General features: G+C 41.9%; 1 protein-coding gene and 1 long non-coding RNA gene across 5 annotated transcripts; one reads left to right on the top strand and one right to left on the bottom strand.

Moving 5' to 3' along the window:
- Positions 1 to 1,632: 1,632 nt before the first annotated feature.
- Positions 1,633 to 24,875, bottom strand: LOC109377705 (uncharacterized). 3 transcript variants are annotated; one of them, XR_002122916.1, is made up of 6 exons: positions 24,731 to 24,875; positions 23,782 to 23,941; positions 17,998 to 18,172; positions 4,706 to 4,898; positions 3,799 to 3,975; positions 1,633 to 2,083 (listed from the first exon to the last, which is right to left on the bottom strand). It is a non-coding gene; the product is annotated as an uncharacterized LOC109377705 (long non-coding RNA). The 3 variants fall into 3 exon arrangements; XR_002122914.1 differs by lacking the exon at positions 1,633 to 2,083 and having other exon boundaries at positions 3,343 to 3,975; XR_002122915.1 differs by lacking the exon at positions 1,633 to 2,083 and having other exon boundaries at positions 3,343 to 3,975; positions 4,706 to 4,849.
- On the top strand, positions 3,129 to 18,003 carry ACTA2 (actin alpha 2, smooth muscle). 2 transcript variants are annotated; one of them, XM_019634139.1, is made up of 9 exons: positions 3,129 to 3,325; positions 6,951 to 7,105; positions 8,522 to 8,650; positions 9,512 to 9,622; positions 11,389 to 11,473; positions 11,850 to 12,011; positions 13,513 to 13,704; positions 14,659 to 14,840; positions 17,718 to 18,003. In XM_019634139.1, exons 2-9 carry the CDS (start codon positions 6,977 to 6,979, stop codon positions 17,859 to 17,861), a joined length of 1,134 nt encoding a protein of 377 aa, XP_019489684.1. In that variant the 5' UTR covers positions 3,129 to 3,325; positions 6,951 to 6,976; the 3' UTR covers positions 17,862 to 18,003. The 2 variants fall into 2 exon arrangements, with proteins under 2 accessions (XP_019489684.1, XP_019489683.1); XM_019634138.1 differs by having other exon boundaries at positions 6,948 to 7,105.
- Positions 24,876 to 25,741: the final 866 nt, after the last annotated feature.

The raw sequence follows: 25,741 nt of genomic DNA, 5'->3' as shown, positions 1-25,741 counted from the left end.
GAAACAAACACAGGCGTCACATTCTTCTGGTTAAGAGTTTACCTCTGTACTTTTGTCATCCGAGAAAATGTCTCTCTCACATATACAACTAACTTCCTCTTTCAGAACACTCAATGATAATATTAATAACAGGTAATAAACACATAAGTGCTCTTCATGGCCAAAGCAATGCCCTAGGCCTTGCTCACTTATTACCTCTTCACATCCCATTACCATCTTGTGACAAGGTATGGTTATTAGCACTATTTTTTTCCGTTAGAAAGCTAAGGCAGAGAGAGGACACAAGCTAGTAAGTGGTAGGTTGAGAACTTAAATTCTGAATCAAAATCCTTTTGATCCCCAAATTTTTGCCTTTATACAAAGACAAGGTCTGAGGGCCGATTGCCACTGCAATCCTTCCTTACGTTCGCATGCTTTTTCTCTCACATTTAGTGTGCCTAGTGTCTTCTCTTATGGGGGGTTCCCTTGAGCTTCTCATATTTTGAAATAAATGAGAACACTGTGAAAACAAACACCATCTACTGAGTATGAGCATATTCCTCAAATACCAATCGTTATATCCCTATGGGAAGCATCAAATCAAAATTGCCATAAAGAATCTTGGTTATGCTCAAGTGAAGAACAGAACAGAGCCTGGCATATCCCTGCAGTTGTGGTTAAAGTGATCACTGTGCAAGCATGGGCTTGATGAGTTTGTCTGCTTGGGCTGTCTTAGGAGAACTCAGCCTTTGGTTCTAAGAATTCCAGAACCTAGAGAATTCCAAGAATGGGAGATGGAAATGATGCATTGCTCTCACTGTGTCTTCTCAGGCAAAATGAATTTTATGAGCTAAACGAAATAGCTAATGAGTTTGACCAGTCTAGAGAAAACTATTCCTACAGCCCAAATTTTCAACAGCAGCAAAAATCTTTTTCCTTATCAGACATCCATATTACTGCCAGTATTGACATGGCCTAGTTGCAATCTACAAGGTGCTGGAGATGAAGAACAATCAAAAACTTGTTAGGTACTTACTGCTTACCCAGCTCTTGACTGGGCTCCAAAGAGTTTTAAAATTGTCCCAGATCCTGAGGAATTTATAATTAATCATTACTAAATAATGTTACAAAAATGGCATATGATGTTTGCAGAACAACACGTCTGGAGATGACTCTTGACTGTGTGCTTATAGTTTAAAATTTATTTTATAGTTTTCCTGAACTGCAACCAAGTCATCAGACACTACTATTTTTATAATTACCCATAACTCCTTGGATACATGGCTGAGAGCCCCAGAAGCTATCTGGCCACTCAGCTGGAAGTTTTTTGTACATACACATACTCATCCAGTGCTGCTTTCTCTCACTGAAGAAACTTGGATGGGACATAGAAGTATAAATCTCAAACCCAGACAATGAGACCATTTAATCTCTTGCTCAGAAATTTATTTTCAGTTACAGGTCCTCTCTGGTTAGTGTCATAGATGAGAGAGAGAGAGAGAGAGAGAGAGAGAGAGAGAGGAGGGAAGGAGGAGGAAGAGAAGAAGGGAAGAAGGAAAGAAAGAGAGAGGGAAGGAGGGAGGGAGGGAGGGAAAGGAAAGGAAAGGAAAGAAAGAGGGAGGGAGGGAGAAAGGAAGGGAAGAAGGATGAAACAAAACAGGAAAAACATTTTTAAGAAAAACTAAACCTTGAATCGTCTTTTTGTATGTCTGTTTATGTCACCGTAGTCTAATTACTGTCACAGCTGTGGATGTACACTACTATAAATCAAGGCAGAAATGACATAAGAAACATCAAGGTAAATACCCAAACTCTTCTGTTGGTGTTTAAAGGAACATTCACTTTGTAAAATTACCAAAGACTCCATTGACACCGCTTGAAACAGAAGTTGGGGGAGGAGGATCCCACCTCTACTCAAATTGCCGCCCCCCACCCACCCCAATCAGGAAAATGTGGAATTTTTACTTCACATGATCCCTGTGAGAAAAACCATTGAATTAATCCCAATTGCTCCAGTTTATGTTGTATTGTGTTGTCTTCATATTTGAACATTCAGACAGTTGTGCTTTCTGGTTGATAAAAACTAAACACAGTTGACAAATTCCTGAAAAACACAGAGAAATCTGTGATCATTTTGTCTTAAGCTATTTGAAATTTTTAAATAATCAAGAATGCAATTTCTCAAAGAGAACTACATGTGTATGTGTATATATACTATAAGTCAAACAGATCAGACATAGTAACAAGGGTGAATAACTGGCCACAGCTGGAAAATAAAGCCATTCATTCTGGGATTTTTCTCACAGGTCAGCAGTCTAGAAATACTCATGGTATCCATCAAGAGTATTTCAATCATGACTTTAGTTAGAACCTTTGCTTGGAGGAGGGGAGCAGACAAATTGAAAACCATTGAAGCTATCCATTACACTTGCAGTGAAAGCTTCAGGCCTTTGTTCATTCACTACCTATCCAGATCCAGAATTGCCTGGATTACCTGGTCTCTCTATCACCTGTCAAATGGGTTGGTGGGGAGACAGGAGGATCAGAGAAACTTCCCTTGAGCACGCTCTTCTCTCTCAAACTGCTTCTGGGACAGGGACTTCTGCTCAAAAAAGCATGACCCCTAATCATGCTGTTACATTACTCAAATTAGCAGACATATTTAATGGGCCAAAAGATTAACGTAGTTATAATCATGCTGAGTGCCGAGTTCCTCTGTGAAACCCAGCCCATCAACCCTGTTTCCACTTCAGTTCCTATTCCATTAACAGCGCTCATGGACTCGATGTATAAACACAACCGTGACTACCATAAAACCGTCACTCCCTCGATTTATTTATGGACAATTGAAGCAATATCTTTCTTTATTGCAGGCCACCTTTGTTGGAGAGTTCTTAAAAGGCAGCTCCTTTCTGTTCTTAGCTCATTAGAAACTGCCCTGAAATGCCAGGGGGACTGCAGGTTGGCATCTTCTGAGGAATGTGCAAATCTGTGCCTGTATCTGACCCCTTCCACCCTCTCGGTATCTCTGGGCGGGTTCAGCAGTTGTTCTGAAGGCTTGGGGTGTTTATCTCCCACGGGCAGCTGAACTGCCTCCCGTTTCATGAGCAGAGCTGTGGAATGCAGTGGAAGAGACCCAGGCCTCTGGCCACCCAGATTAGAGAGTTTTGTGCTGAGGTCCCTATATGGTTGTGTTAGACTGAACGCAGGGCTCAAGTCTGTCTTTGTTCCTTGTTTGGGAAGCAAGTGGGAGGGGAGCCGGCCAAGGGGCTATATAACCAACCCTTCAGCTTTCAGCTTCCCTGAACACCACCCAGAGCGGAGAGGCCCAGCCAGCACTGTCAGGGTAAGTGGCACTGCCCAGAGATGTGACTTACAGATTCTAGAGGCGCTGATTTTACCCAGTGTCATCAGACGTCTGAAGGGATTTGCCTGGGCTCAGGCACTCTGAAATTTCTGAATGAAGATTGTACTACTAAAATAACTGCAGCGTTTGGCTCGAATTATCTAACATTAAAAAGACAGCTAGGAAGCAGCTTAGTGTGGGGGAAGAGGGGGAGAGGAAGATGGAATGAAATCTCTGTGTCACCTGTAAAATCTATTTATACTAAACCAACAGCCCAGATCTTGCAGCACGGCTTCAGGGATGCAGTCTAGTTGTTTGCATTGTTATAATTTGCATAAGTTAGACTTAAAAAAAATATATTTAGGCACTGGAAACTCCAGTATTTGGGGTTAGATTTCATCTGGAAATTCTTCATTAGAGTATATCTTGGTGCAACGAAGGTGTCTGGTAGTGGATTTTAGAAAGGAACAGACCTAGTCTTTGGTATTGGCTAGTTGTACATTTGCTTCTGGGTTCCTTTGACTCTGACAGTGTCTTTCGTGGGAAAGGCATGCCGTGTGAGTGCCTCGGTGAGCTTATGCTTTAGGATGTGCGTAGCGGCTGGTTGCTGGGTCGTGCAGACTGCAGCAGGAAACCAACTGACTCTTTCTCTGAGAACAAAAAGGGAGGGAGCAGAGTGAGAATCTGACAGCTGTTTGTGTCTCAGCCTACTGGGTGTCTGGTTTGCATTTCTCTCAGCCTGCTGAGGCGGGCGGGACTGTGGAGCCAGCCCTGCCACCCCAGGCTGCAGCTTCAGCCCAAAACTCGAGTTTTCACACAGAGATTTTTCCTTCCATTTTGTGATTCATGACTAAATATGGTTTGCGTTTCAAGACCGATGGAACTGGGAACTACAACATTCTTCTCCCCCCTCTCCTCCCACTAACTACTCATTTTTGGCACAAGATGCACTCCAGTCGGTTGGAGCAAAACCCTTGACCCGGGTGCAGTTCCAAAAGCAGACATTCGAGTGTGTTTTACCTAATTAGGAAATGCTTTGCTCCAAACGGAGCTGCTCATACAGGTTAGATAACAGTTGTGAACCACTGAGCCAACTCTTTTCCGGGGACACAGAGACTTGCTCTCTAATGACAGTGTTTGTTTTAGAGATGACAAAATCCCTCCTGGATATTATTTTGCCAAATAAAAGCATGCTTTTATTTTGAGATTTTTTTTTCTGCTTGCTAGCTTATGTCTACTTTTTCTTCAGTGCATTCAAATACTCCCCCAAATCCTCCCTGCCTAACAAAAAAGGTTGTTAAGGGCATGCATTTATGGTGAACATCCCGGCACATTTTCAGAGTGTCCTATTGCAAATATTTTATCCCGTTTTCAGCTTACTTTTGGTTTGGAAAATCTGCTTAGCAAATCCACAAAGAGCCTGTGATCCTGGTACCGGCTGCCGCTGACAAAGGCCTGGGGTTTGCACTGCTTCTGTCTTGTCTCCCTTGCGTTCCAATCTCACATCTCTTCCAGCTTCTTACTCTGCTAGGAAGGAAGCCACGTCACAGGCATGCCCCACCTAATGCAATATCTGGAAAGGGAGTGGAAGGGGTAAGAGAGGACCAGGGCAAGCCGTTTACAAGGCCAGAGCCCCATTCTCACAAGTGGAATCCACAAGGTGAGGCCTACCATCCCAAGCCTGGAGGCAATGTGGAAAGAAAGCAAAGACTAGCAATAAAAAGATCTGGATAATGATAATACTCATATGATTATGGTAATCATAATTATTTCAAAACCAAATATAGAGAACTCATCATGCATATGCCTCCATAAATTATTTTAAATGCTTTAAAACAATCTAATCCCCATAAGAACTCTATGTACCAATATCATTGCTGTTTTATAGATAAAGAAACTGTGATTTAGAGAATGACTAAGTCACACAGCTTCTAAGTGGTGAATCCTGCCTTGAGTCCAAGCTTCTAATCACCGTGCTCTGTAATCAATCTCTATTGTCCTAACTCTACCAGCGTTGTGATCTTGGACGAGTCACTTCAACTCCTTGAGTCTTGGTTTCCATTTCTGTCAATTGGGGATAATAGTAGATGCCCTGGATTTAAAACTGTATCATCTCAATTGATCTGCATGTTCTTTACAAAGGGTCATGCAACACAAGGCCCTGCTCTGGAAGTTCTAGGCATTGAGGAGATGCAGCTTTGGTTTCATGGGAATCGTCTGGCAGAACTCCGACTGTAATAGATTTATTTCCCTTTCTTACTTCCCAGAAATTTCCTTAAAAGAGTCACCTTGTATATCGAGGCCTGTGTGTGCAATGAGTTCACCAACTTAGAAGAATCTTTCTCCACTTAAAATTCTAAGATCTCAAAGTCAGGCAGAGAACTCTGGGTGTCCCTCTCTTTACAGAACCATTTTCACCTAATTCTGCTTGGGGAAATGGATGGGGATCTGGATTGAAAGCCAAGGGTAACCAAGGGGACCTGGTCCCTGGTGCAACTCTCCCTTTAAAGCCCTTTGAGCACATCACTGCCCTTGGGTTTTCTCATTTTTAAAAATAAGAGTATTGGGTAATAGGCTTTCAATTTCCCAAATCTGTAAATTGTTACTTTTACTCCAGCCTTTCAAATTTTGTCATAGGATCCAAGCTTAAGAGTGGGATATTTAAAATATTGTTTTATTACTAAAAGAATACATGCTTTACTTAGAAAACATTACAAACCCCAGGTAAGATAATTAAAAACAACTACAAAACCCACCACTTCAAAATAACCCCCATCGGCATTTTGGTAAATGTGATTACTCTTTTTGCAATGTATAAAAATGCATTTTAATGAGATCATACAATGTGACTTTCTCTAACCTATTACTCTTACATAAGAATATACCTGTAACTTATCCTTTTATTTACCTTTTTAATGGCAGCAAAGTATTCTACTGCATGATGTGTAATTTATTGGACTTACCCTATCTTGTTAGATTTACAGATTAGCAGTGATTTTTATCCATGGAGAATAACTACAGTCACTAAAATTTAAAGCACCTTCTTAGGAAGTTTTGATTCATTCTAATCTTTTACCAAGGGTAAAATGAAAGTTCTCAGGATCCAAAGGAGATTTTTCTTTTAGGCATGTTGCATTAAACATTTCAGCCGTTCAACATTTTCATATTTTTACATGCTGCCCATCCCTTAAACTCTACTTGTTGAAAAAAATTTAAAAAGTTATAACATATGCAGAAAAATGTGAGGTTGGGTGGATACTGACTGCAAATTCCAGATATTTCTTTAACATATGACAAGTGACCTGTCCCTGTAAAGATCTGGTCCCATTGTCTGATATTCTCATCTGAGCTCTCCGGTTGTTCATTCATTTAGTCAATCTTGAAAGTGCTTATGAGCACATGTGACACTGTGCTAGAGGCCAGTTGTATGAACATAGAAGTCAGGGTTTGGGCTTACAAAAAGCTTGCAGTCTAATTAAAGTATTTGGAAATAAATACTGTGTTAGATAAGGGTCAGCTGAGAGAGCTCTGGGGCCCCATACCCAGCCTGGAAGGTGGGAGTGGTCAGGTAAGTGTCATGACTCCTAGGTTACAGCTGGGGCGGCTTCCTCTCTATTCCCAGCAGGACCGTGTGAAGTAGCTCCAGCCAAGATGTGTGAAGAAGAGGACAGCACTGCCCTGGTGTGTGACAATGGCTCTGGGCTCTGTAAGGCCGGATTTGCCGGGGATGATGCTCCCCGGGCTGTTTTTCCATCAATTGTGGGACGTCCCAGACATCAGGTGAGCAAAATTCTGTTTGGAACAGAGAGAATCAGGGCTATGGAACAGAGAGAAACCTCTTCTATGTCTGTGTGTCCATGGCTATACAAAGATTGTCTACTGCTCTCTCTCTGTCCAGAAATTATGTAACCTTGCTAAAAATACACCTCTGATGATTAATGTCAAGAGGTAAGTGCCAATTTCATATACATTGTAGACAGATTATCTGGTGGGTGTCTATCCACATATATCTGTCCCTTTTTCATCTAAATAAAATCATTGTCATCATCACCATCATCATCAGAAACACTTATGAGTTACCTGATGTACATCATACCTACTGTTTGGAGAGAAACTAAACTAAAAACCCACATCATTCATTCTCAAAGAGCACACGATGCTAGATGAGAGTAAGCATTTTTACCAAATGTAATTTTACTTACTTATAGCTATCAAAGAACTATATCTGGACAGCCACATGATAATTTTACATAACTTTATGTATAAACAAAATGTTGGTGGTAGCCACAGGGTAAAAACTGAGGATTTCATCTCGGAAATTCTCCTTCACATCAATAATGTATTTTGCTCATTGAGCCTATCTGATTGATATTTATGGCTCTCAGTTTGGCATATATTCACAAGAACAAATAGTGTAATACTTGCCCAATGAATGAACACTGTCTCTTTGTTGAACTGTGTGCAGTAGAGCAATTTTGCACAAACCACTATTTATAGGTCTATTGTAGCCATGACTGTTTTTGCAATTCTAGAACAGTCACTCTAATGCAATCAAAATTAAAATTCCAGTAATGAGAATTCTCTTTTTTTTCTTTTTTTTTTAAGTTTCACTTTAATGACTAAAAAAATACATCTGACAGATATCTTAATGTTGATTGGTATGGATTTATCCATCAGAAATTAGGCACTGAGTGGTCATTTGTTGACATAATGCTTTTGCTCATAATGGTTAGAAAATCATATTCATATACTCTTGAATAGGCAACAGCTTTATAAGTATAGTTTAAGGGATTTATAAGAGGTAAAATGCCATTTAACTTAATGTAAAATTTCATACATTCATTCAACAAATAATTATTCAGTGACAAAAACGTGCCAGGCAATTTGTTATAGTGGAGAACTAGACAAACACAATCTCTGCCCTAACAGAGATCATCTGGAAACACAGAAGATACAACACACATGTGAAGTTGCATTACCCACAGGGTCCTCTTGTTGTCTGGAGGCTGATTTGGGCCTATTTCCAATCATCTGAGGGGTGTTGCTTAAGAACGTAGTGACCATAAGACTCAGCATATTGCTGTCGGTACTGAAAGAAGAACTTTGTCTTGCAATAATTTAACACTTTGTGATTGGACTCTAATCAATTCATAAGTTCTGAGAGAAGCTGACTTGTCATATGTTGGATCTTTTTAGGGCGTAATGGTGGGAATGGGACAGAAAGACAGCTACGTGGGTGATGAAGCACAAAGCAAAAGAGGCATCCTGACCTTGAAGTACCCGATAGAACACGGCATCATCACCAACTGGGATGACATGGAAAAGGTACCGGGAGGGTCACTGTAGATTGAGCCTCAAACTGCGTAATTCCCGTGGCCCGATTCAAATCATCGTGCTACTACGGGAGAAAATAACTAGTTCGCCTGAAGGCCAAATGTGTGCCCGTGAATGGAAGATCTAGAGTGTGCTGATGGAAGCAGGCTTCTCCCAGCCCTGGAGAGAAAAGAAGGGGATGGAGGGAATGGAGGTAGGAAGCAGGGTGGCCTGTCCTCTTCTTAACATACACGGCAGAGGGCCGTTCCCTTAAAAGTATGAAAAGTGGCAACCAGGTTTTCAGGTCAGTTTCATTCACGCATTCATGTTTTCATTTGTCCTTCTACTTAACTAAATCATTTCCCCATGAATATTAACTGAAGTGCAGGTGAGAGGTAAAGAAGATAGTTGAAAAACATTTACTCTGGGTTAGGCACTGGGCTAAATAGTAACTCCAGGGTTACCTTATTTAATTCTCAAAGACATACTAATTATCTTCTTATTATTCATGGTGAGACTCAAGCTGAGATGTGTTAAAATTCACCTAAAGCTCACACAACCAAGAGCTGGTTGAGGTGGGATTTGAACTCGGTCAAACTCATTTGACTCCAGAGCCCCATTAACCACTTCACCATCGCGCCTCACAGAGCTGGCTCTGGGTTTTTGTTCATTCATCTACTAGATGTGAATCCTTGGGTAAGTTACTCACAGTCTTAGAGCTTCAGTCCCTGCATCGGTAAAAATGCGAACCAATGAGTGTCTGTTACATTTTAGTTGCTCCTCGTTTCATTTAGCTCATTCTGGCCCTTGTCTGGGGTCGGCAGTGCTCCCACAGCATTACATCATTGTATTTCTCCTCCATCCCCCTGCTAGATCTGGCACCACTCTTTCTACAACGAGCTTCGTGTTGCCCCTGAAGAGCATCCAACTCTGCTCACCGAGGCGCCCCTGAACCCCAAGGCCAACCGGGAGAAAATGACGCAGGTAAATATCCACTTTGGGACCCAGGGCTGTGGGGTTTGGGGAAAATCCTGTTTGGAAGAGGCTGTGCAGGTGAGCAGAGAGATGGCCCACCCCAGCAGTCCACTCACAGACTGACAACTTTCCAGAAACTCAGAGTCCAAAGGACAGGAACACCCTGATGGTACTCATATTCTTACTGCAGGAGCTACTCCCTTTCACCTCCAAGAGCAATAGGGCATTTAAAATATTTAATTGAAAAAGCAATGTCTTTAGGTTAAAACTTCTAAGGAGAAGTCATTCCAAAATGCAGGATAATGTACAGTGGGTAGTTTTGGTTCTGAAGTCTGATAGATCTAGGTTTGAAAACTGGATCTGTTGGGGTGACTGGTTAGCTCAGTTGGTTAGAGCGTCATGCTGATAACACCAAAGTTGCCGGTTCGATCCCCACATGGGCCACTGTGAGCTGTGCCCTCCTTGAAAGTTAACTATGCCATTGTAGCATTGAAAGCAATGTGTAACCAATGACCATGGCTGTTCCCCAATAAAATTAAAAAAGAAAAAAAAGAATGTGCATTCCTTTAAAAAAAAAAAAAAGAAAACTGGATCTGTCACTTATTGGCTATGTGACCTATCATAATCCACTTAGAGCCTCAGTTTCCTTGTCTATACTTTGGGAATAATATTAGTACTATTATTTTTCAAAGGATTGATGTGAAGATTAATGTTATTACATATGTGTCATGGTGCCTGGTATAATAAACATTGGACCAATAAATAATAGTTATTATTGTGACTTGTCTGTAGCTCAAAGGCCTTAGAGCAGGAAACCACCAGTTCCACCAGACACACAAGGTTTCCAGTTTGAATGAGCTCTCCAATAAAAATGTTGCATAACAATCTCATGCTTGCTGTGGTTAAGCACTGGGCTGAGCACTTTACATGCACTGTCTCTTTAAATATTAACAATGTGAAGCAGGACCTATTATTTTCCTGGTTGTGTAAATAAAGAAATTGAAGCTCAAATCCATTAAGTGATTGTCCCAAGGTCCCACAGCTAAAAGTGGCAGAGCCTGGAATTGACCTATGACCTTTTGGCTTTGGACAATAATAAATGCAGGGCCTTTTCTTTGGAAGAGCTCTTGGTCCTGACACCAACGCACTAGCATTTATTCTCTACAGGTGAACACGTGTGAGTCTAGGAGTCGTCCCACGTAGCAAAAAATGTTTCTGATGGGCATTATTATTCCTGTGAATGGTGTGAAGGCAAAAATGTATAGTTGGGAATTCTGGCTCTCTAACAAATGATGTCAGACATTCTGGTGAATAGCCAGACCCAAGGGGACTTTTGCAGATGAAGAAATGGAGGCCTGTGGGCATCTCAGTGTGCACAGACTTCTCATAAGTGACCTGGAGAGACTCTGGTTCTAATCTTTTCTCTGGACTACATGAACTAGGGTATTGGCATTTGTATATAGTACTCTGTTACCTGCTGGAAGTTCTCATCTGCCAGGAATCAGGGCTCCTTCCACTGTAGCCAGAGTGGCCTCAGATTCTGGAGCTGGCATTGACCCAACGACTACATAAAAAAAGTGGAACCAATTAAATGAAACCTCAGACAAACCACAGAACTGGGCTAATTCCAACGAGTCTGAGCTTCGGATTTAAAAGGTCTCTTTCTTTATACCAGAGAGGTCAAAATCTGTGTTCACCAACAAGAAGGCACTTTCTTGAACATTCTTGGTAAGACCGGCAGCATTACTAACTTAGCTCTTTTGATTGCTTTGCAGATTATGTTTGAGACTTTCAATGTCCCAGCCATGTATGTGGCTATTCAGGCGGTGCTCTCTCTCTACGCCTCTGGACGTACAACTGGTAGGTGCTTGGGAGGAATAGGAACCTCAACCGTATATACCATCAGTTATGGGATTTGAGGGTTATGAACACGTGGGTGGTGATTGATTGGGGGTTAGTTAGAAATGACAGAGCTAATCCCAGCCCTCAAAGGTCTTCTTCTCACCTTTAACAGTGAGCCCTTCAACTCGTATTTCCAGCAGGACCCTTTCTATTTTTTCTCTCTTCCTGTTTTATTTTCCCAAAGCCCCGTTGCTGTACCCCGTCTCCTATCCTATCAAATGCCATCTTTCCTTCCTTTCAAACAAGAGGCTTAGGAATTTCCCCTCTATTAGACCAGCAACTAACCACATGCCAGCTGCTGTGGTGACATTTATTCTGCCTCATTGTCCCCCAGGCATTGTGCTGGACTCTGGTGATGGTGTCACCCACAACGTGCCCATCTATGAGGGCTATGCCCTGCCCCACGCCATTATGCGTCTGGATCTGGCTGGCAGAGATCTCACCGACTACCTCATGAAGATCCTGACGGAGCGTGGCTATTCCTTCGTGACTACCGGTGAGGCCCGTGGGAGATAAAGGGATGAGGTTGTAGGGGCAACATGTTCTTCACAGTGATATACATGACCACAGTGACCATCCAAGGAAATGATGGGAGGGGGCCTTGCACATGGCAAGCCCTGCTGACTCCAGTGCCCAGAGCAAAGCACAGCTAATGTTGCGATGTGAAATTGCAAAGTGATTACACCGTTTCCTTGAGAAGAACAATTATAACCATCTAGTATGATAAGCTAGTCAGAGTTGTATTTGAACATTTTTAATCCCATCCATTTCCAAATAGAAAAGAGAATGCAGAGAGTGAGGATAGTATGATGTGGCAATTGGCAATATTTGGAGACATCTAGATAGGGCTTGGTTCCCAGTTCTGCCACTCACTAGCTGTGTGACCTTGGACAAGTTTCCCTATCTTGCTAAGCCATATAGTCTCTTCATCTGTAAAATGGGTGTAATCATGGGCCATCTCTCAAATGATTGTTGTATGAAATGAGATAAGGTTCATAGAATATCCAGCACAGAGGAAGCATGCAATAATTACTTGCTAATATTAATACCAGTCCAGCAGACAGTGATATGTGTCTTTGGACTTTGAGCTGCTGCTGCCTGGTCTCCACCCACAAGAGACAGAGTGAGATGTTACCAGAGACACTGGGATGTCCTCAGTGCCCTTGGCCCTCACTGCTTGCTCTCCTCTCACCAGTTTGGTATCGTCCAAATGTTTAGGTTTCTGGAAATGCCTGAGGCTAACAGTCCAGACTCCAAATTTGAGCCCTGAAGATGTTCAAGTCTCTTTTTGGAGTAGAGACTTGAATTAATTCTGTTTCTGCCTCTGCTCCCCATAAAGAACCCCAAGACACCTCCAAAAGGTTCCCAGAGGCCCAGATGGAACCAATAGCTTAGAACTTCAGAGTGCAGAAGCCTGGAAGGTATCTGCCTGCCCATTCTTCTGTACCGCCCTCAGTATGCACCCCTGGGGCCTCCCAGGCTAGGACTGGTCATGAGCCAGGGTCTGCCTCTCTCTGGAAGGTAATGAATATGCCAACGGTTTGAACTGTAATCTACCTGGGCCAGACAACATGGATCTCTGGAGCTTTTAGAAAACTGTGGGGCCTGAAAGGGGCTGCTTGAGCATAAGACGTCCAGGTCAACTGAAAATCCAATATAAAACTGCTATAAAACAATTATAACAGAGAGTGATTATTTAATCCTATAAAAGAAAATGTACAAAAGGATTTCCTGCTCTGTGCCTTTCTCTAGCTAGCTCATTTTATCCCTGTCATGCATTTTCCAGGCAATAATTACTCAAGGTCTACTATATGTGAGGCATTCTGTTAGGAACAGAAGTGGTTCCTTTCTGGACCTCTAATTTAACTACCATCATGGATTTGGGTTGCAGAATATTGAACTTATTTTTTGGAAGGAACCTGTATTGTGAGAGAGACTGAAGCAGGGCAGGTGGGTTTTTACCATCCGTGAAAACCTGAATGTGTGTATCTCGACAGCTGAGCGTGAGATTGTCCGGGACATCAAGGAGAAACTGTGCTATGTAGCTCTGGACTTTGAAAATGAGATGGCCACTGCCGCGTCCTCCTCCTCCCTTGAGAAGAGCTATGAGCTGCCTGATGGGCAGGTGATCACCATTGGGAATGAACGCTTCCGCTGCCCAGAGACCCTGTTCCAGCCATCCTTCATCGGTAGGCAGCAGCATCACGTCCTGGGAAGGGGCCATTGCCCTATCCTCCTCTATCCAGCCAGCCCTTACCCACTGGCACCCTTCTGCATGTAGGGACATGTGATGGGGCCACAAGACCAAACACATTTCTAAACCACAGCAAGGGAAAGAGGGTCACATACGAAAGAAGGCTTAAGAAGGCAGGAAAGAAGCTTTTGTTTTAAGAAAACACTATTATGTTGTAGTCAAGCCAGAAGCATTCTTGGTATATGGTGAGTCCGATATTGTTTGTGCTTAGGACACAGTGGTGTCACCTGATGGATGGGATGCATGTGCTAATGCTGAGAGTTTGGAAATGGTAGGGGAAGAGAAAAATAGAAGAGTCTGTTTCTACATTAGCACTGACCTTGGGAAAATAGTTAGTATAGTTGTTTAGAGTGCAGGTTCTGGGACAGGTGATCTGGGTTTGAGTCTTAGTTCTACTTCCCCAAGTTCAGACAAAAAGGTATTATTAACATTGAAGAAAAATGAGTCTTTGTCCAAATAGGATGAAGCACTTTTCTGATGATTCAGCACCATTTAGCTTTGAAGGGTGAGAACAAGGCAGCAGCCAGAGACTTGGGGGAGTTCTGAGCAAGGGCTGTGACATTGGCTCAGCGTGGGACCTTCTGCAGGGAGTCCGAAGGCTTTACTCCTTATTTGAACCATATAGTAGTGAGTCTGTTAAAAATCAGGGATGTGATGTTGTTGCGTCCCATGCCCTAAAGATGCTACAGTGGGCCTTCCTCACTAGACAAGAGGTGGGAGGACATGGGGAAGTACAAGGACCTTTCGGCTCTGAGATGGGTGGTTTCTAGAGTATTTTGCCTACCAAACTTTGCTTCAGTGTACAATCTCCCAGTTATTCACATAGGTCTCCCATATCTGACCTGGGTTTTACTCACCACCCATGGGCCACGGCCTGTGTCTCTTCTAGGGATGGAGTCTGCTGGCATCCATGAAACCACCTACAACAGCATCATGAAGTGTGATATTGACATCAGGAAGGACCTCTATGCTAACAACGTCCTCTCTGGGGGCACCACCATGTACCCTGGCATTGCCGACCGCATGCAGAAGGAGATCACGGCCCTAGCGCCCAGCACCATGAAGATCAAGGTACAGTTCAGTGACAGGCCCTATGGCTATGCTGCTGGTGGGCCAAGCCTATCACCAGACTTGAAAGACTCTTCGGAGGCCCTATCTTGGTCACGCATGCTCATGGGTTGTAAGGTTAGGCAGTGTGTACAAGTGCACAAGTTTCAGACTTTACAGGATAAAACTTAATCCACTTCATAAGAGAAGCTGAATCATTTTGTACAAAATCTAATCTGTAAGTATCCTTGTCTATCGGCTACTTTCAGCAGCTGCAATAGAGGTCAACAGAGCTTCCCACGTGCCTGCAGCTCTTTAAAATATATATTCTGATGTTCTCCTTTATCATAAAAATAGTGCATCTTGTGTGTAAAACATTTTTTAAAATTACAGATGAGCCAAACATATTTCTGATGAGGTTTAAACCCTGTAGATTCAATAGTGTGTGCTCTTCTCCCATTCCTAAATGTGATCACAGCTCAGTGGCCTGGAATGAGAATTTTAGCTTCAGCTCTCTGGCTGGCACACCTTTCGATACAGGTGCTCAAAAGCACAGAATGACTCCAGGAGGACCAAGCTCAGTCCCTGAGCCACCCAGGACCCCTGTATTGTGTGAGTTTTGAGTCCCAGTCAAGGGAACTCAGAGATTAAATGGAGACCATTCTTTAGAGGCAACCTTACATGTGGCTGGTGGCTTCTCAAACACTATTATCACTGTGAAGTCAGGAGGCCATGCTGGGGCCCCCTGCCCCGTCACAGGGAGCAGGAGAAGGGGCAGTCCCGGTGCAGTTCACACACATAAAGGAAGTATGCGAGCAAGTTCTCTATTATTTGCCCTCCCTTCTCTTTTTTTCTGGAGAGGGTATGCAAGTCACGTAAAAGAGTGTTAGGCTACAGCATGCTGTCTGTCTGAATCATAGGCTCTAAAAGACAGCAGGGTGAGAGGGGAGACCCTTTTCTGAGGACTCGTGTTTCCTGAGTACCCCTCTGATCTGCTTTTACCCCCTCCCCCTCCCACACTGAAGGGAGGAAGATGAAACCAGCTGCTGGGCTCACCAACAAAGCCAACCTAAGCTGCGGGTATTTTATAGAGACAGGCTGTAGCTCACATTGTCTTCTTGACTAGAAATGAATGTGGAACTTCGGGCTCCAGTGTGGTAAGAGAAAAACCATTAAAAACCTGGGACAGTAAGAAGACATTAGGCGAAACTGAAATTGGATGAGGGATCTACAGGAACTCTCTGCATTGTCTTTACAACTTTTCTGTAAATCTAAAATTATCCCCAAATAAACAGGTCACTTCTAAATCATAACAAGACTAAGCAACCGCCACAAAATACCTGGGAGAGCTCTGGGTTTGAATATTGGGTCTGACGCGTACGTTAAGTGTGAGCTGGCCAGTTACGTAACCTCTCTCTGTTGCCTCATATGCAATCTGGGAGGAATTCAATACTTATTCTTCCAAGTGGCTATGAGAATTAAATAATACACGTCAGTACAAATGCTTAGCATAGTGCCTGGCACATAGTGAGTGCTCAATAAATGTTAACTACTTGTATTAAAAATAAATATTCGGGCCGGCCGAGTGGCGCGTTGGTTAAGAGCTGGCTTGGGATGCCAGAGGGCCCCGGTTCGGATCCCACATATGAGGGCCAGTGACACTGCCCTCTACAGCTAAGATGCTGAACAACAGCTCAACCTAGAGCTGGGTTGCCTTGAGTCGCCTGCGACGCCGTAGGCTGCAGCCCCTGTGGCAGTGGGTTGCCATGGGCTACCGTGTGTAGCCAGCAGCCAGCATGAGCGGCCAGCAACCGCAGTGAGCGGCCGTACAGAAGCTGGCGACTGATCTGCCTCACCTGGGAAGAGCGCGGTGATGGTGCCAACTTGGGCCACTGAAGCAACGTCCTCCACTAGACTGAAGAACAAAAGGACAGCAACTTGTCTGCTCCCCTTCCCCCAATTCCCCAGCGCTGTTCCCGTCCCCCAATTCTCCAATTTGAAAAAAAATCTTTAAAAAAATTTTTTTTAATAAATAAATAAATAAAATAAATATTCAACCAGAACTTGAGGGATAAACAGAAATTAAGCCCTTTCACCAAGATGTCTCAGAAACACCTTGTCTGTTGGTCAAAATGTCCATATTCATTTCCACCCAAACGTCCAAGTCTGGAGGGGAATTTGAAATTGCTCAGCTGTGACTATTTTGGGGGTTGCTGCAGGTAGATGAGACCTCTGGCCTAATTCACTGCTCTCTGTGTCTAAATCATTCATTTACCTAAGAAGCAGTAGCATGCCCTCACATGTCAGGCCTGTGCAGTGGGGAAGGCCAGCCAGGGCGGCTAACTGGGACCTACCCCAGGGACATGGTCGTCCCAACAAGGGACCCTGAGCCCCTCAGTGTTAAACAGTGCATCTCAGTAGACTTAACCAGGTGGAAGAAATCTGTATAGTAAGTTCTGGCCCAATCAAAACTTCTCATTGAAGATGCTGGTGGTTGTTTGTATAGAAAGTATGTTTGTGTTAAGTTCTGAGGTCCAGCTTATGGAAATCAGAGACATCGTCAGGGCTCTGAGGGAAAGGCCATGCAGGACTCGGCGGCAACTTTTCAGTTTGCCCAACAGTAGACTGACTGCAGTGCAGACGTCACGGGTGTTTTGGAACAGGTTGTGTAAAGGAAGCCCAAAAAACAAATGTACTCCTTAAAGAATCTCTAAATCTAGACTCTATTCCCAATCCTTTAGATTAGGGTTAAGGTTAGAGTTAAGGTTTGGCATCTAACAGCCCAGACGATCCCTGATGTCCCTGAAATCCCAGCCAGCTCCACCAAATCTGGACCATGGTAGGACATCCAGGCCCTGCCCTAGTGCACTAATGGCCCTTCTTTCTCATCCTGACCAACAGATTATCGCCCCTCCAGAGCGCAAATACTCTGTCTGGATCGGCGGCTCCATCCTGGCCTCTCTGTCTACCTTCCAGCAGATGTGGATCAGCAAACAGGAGTACGACGAAGCGGGGCCATCCATTGTCCACCGCAAATGCTTCTAGAACACTTCCCTGCTCTCTGCCTCTAGCACACAACTGTGAATGTTTTGTGGATGCCTTCAGTTCTTTTCCAAATCATTCCTAGCCAAAGCTCTGACTCGTTGCCTATGTGTTTTTTAATAAATCTGAAATATATTACCTGTAACCTGTAGACTTGGTCTCTGATCGACACCCAGCTGTCACGTGTTTCCATTAAGTTGACCTCATCTGTTACAGAATGGCTCTCTCTGGTGGTGAAGCTGAGGACATGACATGCCGAAGACATGTATGGCTCCCGGGAAAGGGTAGAATCACATTAACATGGGAAACTCCAACTAAATATTGTCAGTGGAAAGAATTCAAAAATACACAGGAGATAAATATAAACATGGATTAAAGTATATTAACAGGATAATCCACAGTTTCACCACTTCCTGAGTTATTATGTTACTTTATTCTCTTACATCAGTACTGGTAGCCTAATGGGTGTGTGGATACGTGTGTGTGTTTGTGTGTGTGTACACACATACATATATTATGCATACATATATATTGCATATATATTGGGTTGTCAGAAAAGTCATGATGCATTTTTGCAACGAAAAACAGAAAAAATACGTCATGGCTTTTCCTACAACCCAATATATAACATATTAAGCTTAATAAACATACATTAACAGAAGGTATGTATGACTTTTATCAGGGGAAACAGACTTACAAAAAAAAACATTAAGAAACACTGCTCTAAAATCTTACTACACATCTGGGTCGTTTGTTCCCCTTCTCCTAATCAATATCTGTCTCTGAAAAGGAAACTACAGATATATTCACATCAGAAAGGATGAGACAGATAACACTTTCTCCAAGGACCACTGGTGTCAATCATACTAAGGTTTTTACATATAACCTCACTCACTTGCTCTTCAGGGCTATGTCGGGAAAATATTATTATCATGCCTGTTTTATAGACGAAGAAACAGAAGTTGTTCCCTTAATACCATTATATAGAGGAACTGTGAACTTCAAGTTCTCTTTTCCCCATTTGACCTGGGAGGTACAAAGATGTATAAAAACACCTTCCCTGCCCTTAAGGGTCTTAGTCTCAAAGCACCTTTCAACCCAGGCTATTTGGCATCCTTGACAGCTCCCCAGCTGGGAGCTGCTGGCCCTCCTGTGTGTAAGCATCTGAGTGGGGTCAGCAGCCACTGGCTGTCCTTGGGTGTGAGGGGTTTTTGTCCATGGGAGGATCTCACTACAGAGATCTTAGGGTCCAAGATTTAATGCCTATTTGGCCTAGAAAAATCCAAGCTTCACCTGGTCTTCTCTGGCCTTGTAGCTTCAGCTAATTAGAATTAATACTACAGATAATAAGAGCTGGCATGTGCTGGCACCCATCATGACCAAATCCTGTACAAAGCCTTTATATCATGAATATCGTTTTACCCTACAGCAGCCCTATGGAGTTGGTATTCTTACTGCCTATTTACAGATGGAGCAGCTGAGGCTGTGAATGGTTAAGGAATATACCCAATGTCATACTACTGCAAAGGTGAGAATAGAGCTTTGTTCCAAACCCTGTTCTCTTAGCCATTAGGCCAGCATTTCTCAAAGAACAGGCCACACAGGTCAACCTCGCCGGAGGCTCATTTTAAATGGGCAAATTCCTGGGCCCTCTCCAAAGCCTGCTGAACTAGGACTTTTGGAGCTGAGGCTGGGAACTTGAGTTTTAATCAAACTTCTCTAGTGATTCTTTTGCACATCAAAATTTGAGACCACTGTAACAAGCTAGGCTTGAGGGAAAATTTCCAGTTGCAAATTTATGCTCACCAGGCAAGGAAACCCCATATCCATCAGACTTAAATTTAAGGATTGGCGTATAGATACTTGCAACAGATCACTTTCATAATTCAGGCAAAAAGCACCATCATCACTACAGAGTTTACATTATGTTGTACTTCATATTTACCACTAGAAGGCATAAGCTCTCTAGTAAAGGAATGGTCTCTCAAAAAATCTGAAACAGGCAAAAATCAGGAAATCCAAAATCACTCACTGAATGTGCCTTAGTGAAATGTTCATTCCTTGTGAGCACCCAGCTGCAGTGCCGAGGCACCTTCTCCCAGACAAAGATCAATAACCTGTCACCTGGATTCCACAAGATGCCCAGTGACTTAAAGGGCTGGACAAGAGGCAGCATGTCATTGACAACGCTCCCGTCAATCTCCAGGAGGTAAAACCAGCAACGTATAGGTTTGGCTACTTCCTTAATCTTTTTCTTTTCCTTAATAGCAAACCAGACTCTAATATCTTCTTCTATATCCACCAATTTCCCCTCAACAGATGTACGCAACCCCGGAAGACGACATGGGTTTCTAATAACACTGATCCACATCACATAGACCTTGAACTATGACAGGGATAGGTGTGAATGACATAAAGAGAACAAGGAAAGGTTCTGCCTGGGTGGAATTTACAGTCTAGTGAGGAAGATGGACATCAAACAGTAGCTATGGTATATTGTGAGGATTACGGAAGTGGAAATAGATGGAATGCCAGCTCCTATATAACCAGGGGCTCAGGGGAGGCCTCACTAAGGAGCAAGTGCTTTAAGCAGAGCCTTAAAGAATAAGAGTTAACTAGGAAAAGGGGGAAAGCCATGGGTTGAGGTTGGGGTACATGGAACATGCTCCAGGCAGAGGCCCAGAAATGGTAGTGTGCTGCAGATGTGGAATTGAAAAGAGAACCTTAAAGAATTTGAGCACACGTAGACTTTATTTTTTTTTCTTTTAAATAGTATATAACTTCATTTTATATTTCTGTAATTGAAACACTTCAGAACATGTATTTATATATTTCTTTTCTAAAATCATCTTGTTCAGTTAGCATATTAGAGTACCTTAACAATGGCTTATAAATTGTTTTGGTGCCCAGGTAAGATTGTGAGAAACATATTGCTGTGGGGCAGGGGATATATATATATATATATATATATATATATATATAATTATTAAACTTATTCAATTCAGTGTCTGCAGATAATAACTAAATGTAAACTTTTGAGTGTGACTGAAAATCAGACAAGTATGTTGATTATTGTATTCTGAAGCATCTAAGTCTCATTGCCTTTGTAAGAAGAAAAAAACAGACTAAAAACAAAAATGAACAAGGTCAGTTAATATGATAGAACAATGTATTGATAGCTATTTTGGATTTCAAGTAGAAAACAAACACACAGACTTTAAAAGTGTGACTGTGACGACTACAATTTCCCAAAGTAGAGTTCATACCATTTTCTCTGTGAAATGTCTGTCTTGAAATCAGACACCAATTACAAGCAATCAAGACAATTTTGAGTGAGAAATGTAGTACCTCTGTCATTCCAAGCATTTCCTCTTGCAGGTTAAGTTCTTCATCTCACTTTCAGAAATATATCTAGGAAATGAACACTCAATGCTACCACCTCTTTCTAATTTGTTTCTGATTACAGCTATTCCAGAATATTCTTTCTGTAGTATAACTTCATACCCCTTAGAGACTGAAAGGAATATAAATGATTACAATTTGCCTGATTGGGTTTGTAAACATGTTATCTTTAAAAAAAAACTGATGATAAAACAGGCTCCTACACAGTGTAGTTAATGATAGTTTTTCAGACTTAAAGCTCAGGTGTCCTTAAGCAGATTTCTTATCCTTGGAGAAAAATATGTGATACCGTAGACACACCAAATCTAAAGATGTTTTCATAACCTTCTTAGATCGTGCTTTCTATTTTTTCCCCTCCACGTTTAGTTTTTAAGCTTATTCCTCTGTACTTTCATTGGATCAATTATTTCTTCCTCTGTTTAGACCTTCCTGCTTATGCTATAACCTGAAACTCCTTAAGAAATGGCCTAAAATCATTTGACTTCAGTCTTCCTTTACAAAATGGCATCATCTACTCAGGCAAATGTATGTTAAGCAGATGAAACCTAGCCTACAAATTTATGACTAGCCCGTTCTTAGGAAGAGAAAACGCTTGTGATTTCAGATCTATGTTCCATTTTAGTCAGTTTTCTCCCTCACGAATGCATAAAGCACTGCGCTCAATGGAAAGCAACAGTATTTTAGAGTGCTGTTTACTGGTGGTTCTTGTTGGTGGTTCTCTCTTTTGTATTTCTAATTCTACCCAGTCAAAAGAGTTGACCATCCTTGATAAAATACAATTTTCCTTTTAAACACGGATCTAGCTCTCTTTCGCTTGGGCCCACGCTGCCGGCAGGATGGGCAAGCGTCACAGTCTTTGTACCGCCAGGAAGCTCCGGAGTCGCCGACAAGATCAGAAGTGGCAGGATAAGCATTACAAGAAAGCCCATTCGGGCACAGCCCTGCAGACCAACCCTTTTGGAGACGCTTCCCGTGCAAAGGGAATTGTGCTGGAAAAGTGGGGGTTGAAGCCCAACAGCCAAATTCTGCCATCAGGAAGTGTGTCAGAGTCCAGCTGATCAAGAATGGCAAAAAAGGGATGACTGGTTAGCTCAGTTGGTTAAAGCAGGGTGCTGAGAACACCAAGATTGCTGGTTTGATCCCCACATGGCCCACTATGAGCTGCACCCTCCCTAAAAGAATCAACTATGCCATTGTAGCATGAAAGCAATGTGTAACCAATGACCGTGGCTGTTCCCCAATTGAAAAAAAAAATGGCAAAAAAAATATCACAATCTTTGTACCCAGTGATGGCTGTTTGAATTTTATTGAGGAAAATGATGAAGTTCTGGTTGCTGGATTTGGTCGCAAATGTCATGCTGTTGGTGACATTCCTGGAGTCCACATTAATATTGTCAAAGCAGCCAATGTCTCTCTTTTGGCCTTATACAAAGGCAAGCAGGAAAGACTGAGATCATGAGTTTTGATGGTGAAAACACAGTAGTAATAAATTTTGATATGCCCCAAAATAAAAAAATAAAAATAAAATAAAATAAACATGGTTCTAGTGAACTCGATAAAGGCCTGGAACTGGTATCCCATGACAATAAGAGTGTGATGAGAGTGGGTTCTAGAAGCCTCAGGCATCTTCATCAACTCTGATTTTATTATTAAAGTTTAACTTTAAAAAATTAACTTCATAATGTATTGCTGTCTAAACCATAATGAGATACTACTTTGCACCTCCTAGGATGGCTATAAATTGTTTTTAAAAATTAGTGTTGGCAAGGATGTGGAGAAATTGGGACCCTTGTACGTTACTACATTGCTGGTGGGAATATAAAATGGTTCAAATGCTGTGGAAGAGTTTGGTGGTCCCTCAAAATGTTAACATAGAATTACCAATGACCTTACAATTCTACTCATATATATATATATATATATATATATACACGCATGTTCATAGCGGCACTATTCACAATAGCCCAAAGGTGAAAATAGCCCAAACCTCAATCACTGGATGAATGGATAAACAAGTTGTCTATGTACATACAATGGAACATTAATGAGCCATAAAAAGGAATGAAGGACTGATACATGGTACAATGCAGATGAACCTTCAAAACGTTATGCTAAGTGAAAGAAGTCAGTCACAAAAATGTATATATTGTATAATTCCAATTATATGAGATATTCAGAATGGATAAATCCAGAGACAAAATAAGATTGCCAGGAGCTGAAGGAGGGGAGTGGGGAGACATGGCTTAACAGGTAAGGGATTTCACTTTGGGGTGACAGACATGTTTTGGAGTTAGATATAGGTGGTGGCTACGCAACGTTGTGGACGTCCTAAATGTCACTGAATATTTCACTTAAAATAGTTAATTCTCTGTTATGTGAATTTCACCTCAGTAAGTTATTTTTTAAAAATAAAACCATTAGGCCCGGCCTAGTGGCTCATTGGTTAAGAGTTGGCTTGGGAGCACGATATGTAAAAAACTGTACTGCTGAAAGGAACATGCTAAATCAGTAATTCACCCACCTCGTTTCTGTAGGTTAGGAAACCTTGCCCAAACTCAAGAATAAAACAAATTTCATCTTATTGTTTGTTTTCTATTACTTGTTCATCAGCCTTTACATTAGGAGGAAATGATAAGCTTATTTCTTGAACAATCTGTAAATGCTTTGTCTTCTGGGAAAAGCTGCAGAGAAGAATTTTAAACATCCTCCTCAGAATCAAGACTAGATTCTCCACTCATTCCACTGGTATATCCAAGACCCACCAGACAATGACCAATTTGGGTAAATAATTTCCATTTTTTACAGTTAACTCCTGTTTACCTGATATAGTTAATCATCCTTGATGAAGGCTAAACAAAATGAAACAAATAAACAAAAAACACCTAAAGGAATTATCTCCATTTGGTCAAGAATATGCCCAAGACACTTACTCCAAACAAACAAATTAAACAAAGCCAGTCTGCAGTATTCTTATTCTTCCCTCCCTCCTCCAGGGTCCTTCTAGGTGTTCTCTCCCTCCTCTTCTGCATCTCCCCAACCACATCCCGAATTCTGGCAAACCACATCCCAAATTCTGGCAAACCACAGTGACAGATCTTAAGATCTTAGTTTCCTTTCTAAATAATGTCCTCTTTCCCTGGCTTTCATTTTTTTTTCCATTCCACTATCTCTGATTATTCAAACTTATACATCAATATGGATTTTATTAAAACTCCTTTAATTATAAAAATTATGAAATTAAAAGCATAATTATAAAACAGTATTAACATGAAAATATATGACTTTAATTAAACTTTTTCTCTTCAAGAAGTTTCTTCTTCCATGAGTTAGAATCTGCTATCTAGTATGACTTAATCAATTGACAATTATATTTGAACACTATCTTCTTAATGAGTAATTCCTTAAATCTATTTGAAGGCATTTTAACACCAGATCAGAAGGAATACAATAACAGCTATTCAAATACTCACCTGAATGGTGCTTTGTAATATAACTGTGGGATCTTAGATGTACAGCAGAGCTTCCATACAGCATTGTAAACAGGAAAAACAAAAACAAAAAAAGCTGTTTGGCACTTGCCTTGCTATGGACTGAATATTTGTGTTCCCCCAAAAAATTCATGTTGAAACCTAATCCCCAATGTGATGGTATTTGGAGGTGGGGCCAGTGGGAGGTGATGAGGTCATGAGACTGGAGCCCTGATTATGGGATTAGCGCCCTTCTAAGAAGAGACACAAGAGATGCTCTCTCTCTCCACCACCACGTGAGGGCGCAGCCAGAAGGTGGCCGTCTGTAAGCTGTACTCTGATCTTGAGCTTCCAGCCTCCAGAGCTGTAAGAAATGAATGTCTGTTGTTTAAGCCACTTAGTTTACAGTTTTGTCATAGCACCCAAACTGACAAAGACATGCCTTTTGATAATTAAAACAAAGTCATCTTTGACATCAGTAGGATGAATCTCTAGGAGCCACAAAATAATGTTGTCGTCAGCTGTCGCCAAGAAAAACATATCCTTGTCTCATGAAGAGCCGCGACACTAGAGAAGGAAATGCCTTTCTTAAAGAAACAGGGTGTTCTTTGCAGATGTGTTATCTTCACAATTAATAAGAAGCTAAATTCTTCTAAGAACAAGGAGGTGTAAGTTTGCCTTTCTGCTTTTATCATTAGCAAGTACGTACATGACATTTCTCAAGCATCCTTTTCACAGAATACGTTCTCTTGCTAGATAACGCTGCAAGACATGCCCAGAGAGAAATATCTGCTTTCCACATTTGGGACCACTGCCACTAATTTTGCAACAGAAACCTCAGTCTAAGTCCAAACCACTGTAACAAATACAGCCTCTGGCATGACTGATGTGGCTGCAGCATGGAATAAACTGGAGGGAGAAATACTGAACCAACTCTAGGGTCAGTATTAACTGACATTATATCTCAAATATGCCAATTTTTCCTCAAACAGAATACTAAAAAAAAAAAAAAAA

This window comes from Hipposideros armiger, unplaced genomic scaffold, assembly GCF_001890085.2.
Source record: "Hipposideros armiger isolate ML-2016 unplaced genomic scaffold, ASM189008v1 scaffold_1512, whole genome shotgun sequence".
NCBI lineage: Eukaryota > Metazoa > Chordata > Mammalia > Chiroptera > Hipposideridae > Hipposideros > Hipposideros armiger.
Note: the sequence above shows the minus strand (reverse complement) of the source record. Positions and strands in the feature narration are given on the sequence as shown.

Bases quoted from the DNA above. Each gene is read 5' to 3' on its own strand.
- ACTA2 (XM_019634139.1), top strand. From the start codon at position 6,977: ATGTGTGAAGAAGAGGACAGCACTGCCCTGGTGTGTGACAATGGCTCT. The intron at 9,623-11,388 runs GTAAATATCCAC...ATTGCTTTGCAG, and splicing joins ACCGGGAGAAAATGACGCAG to ATTATGTTTGAGACTTTCAA. The intron at 13,705-14,658 runs GTAGGCAGCAGC...TGTCTCTTCTAG, and splicing joins GTTCCAGCCATCCTTCATCG to GGATGGAGTCTGCTGGCATC.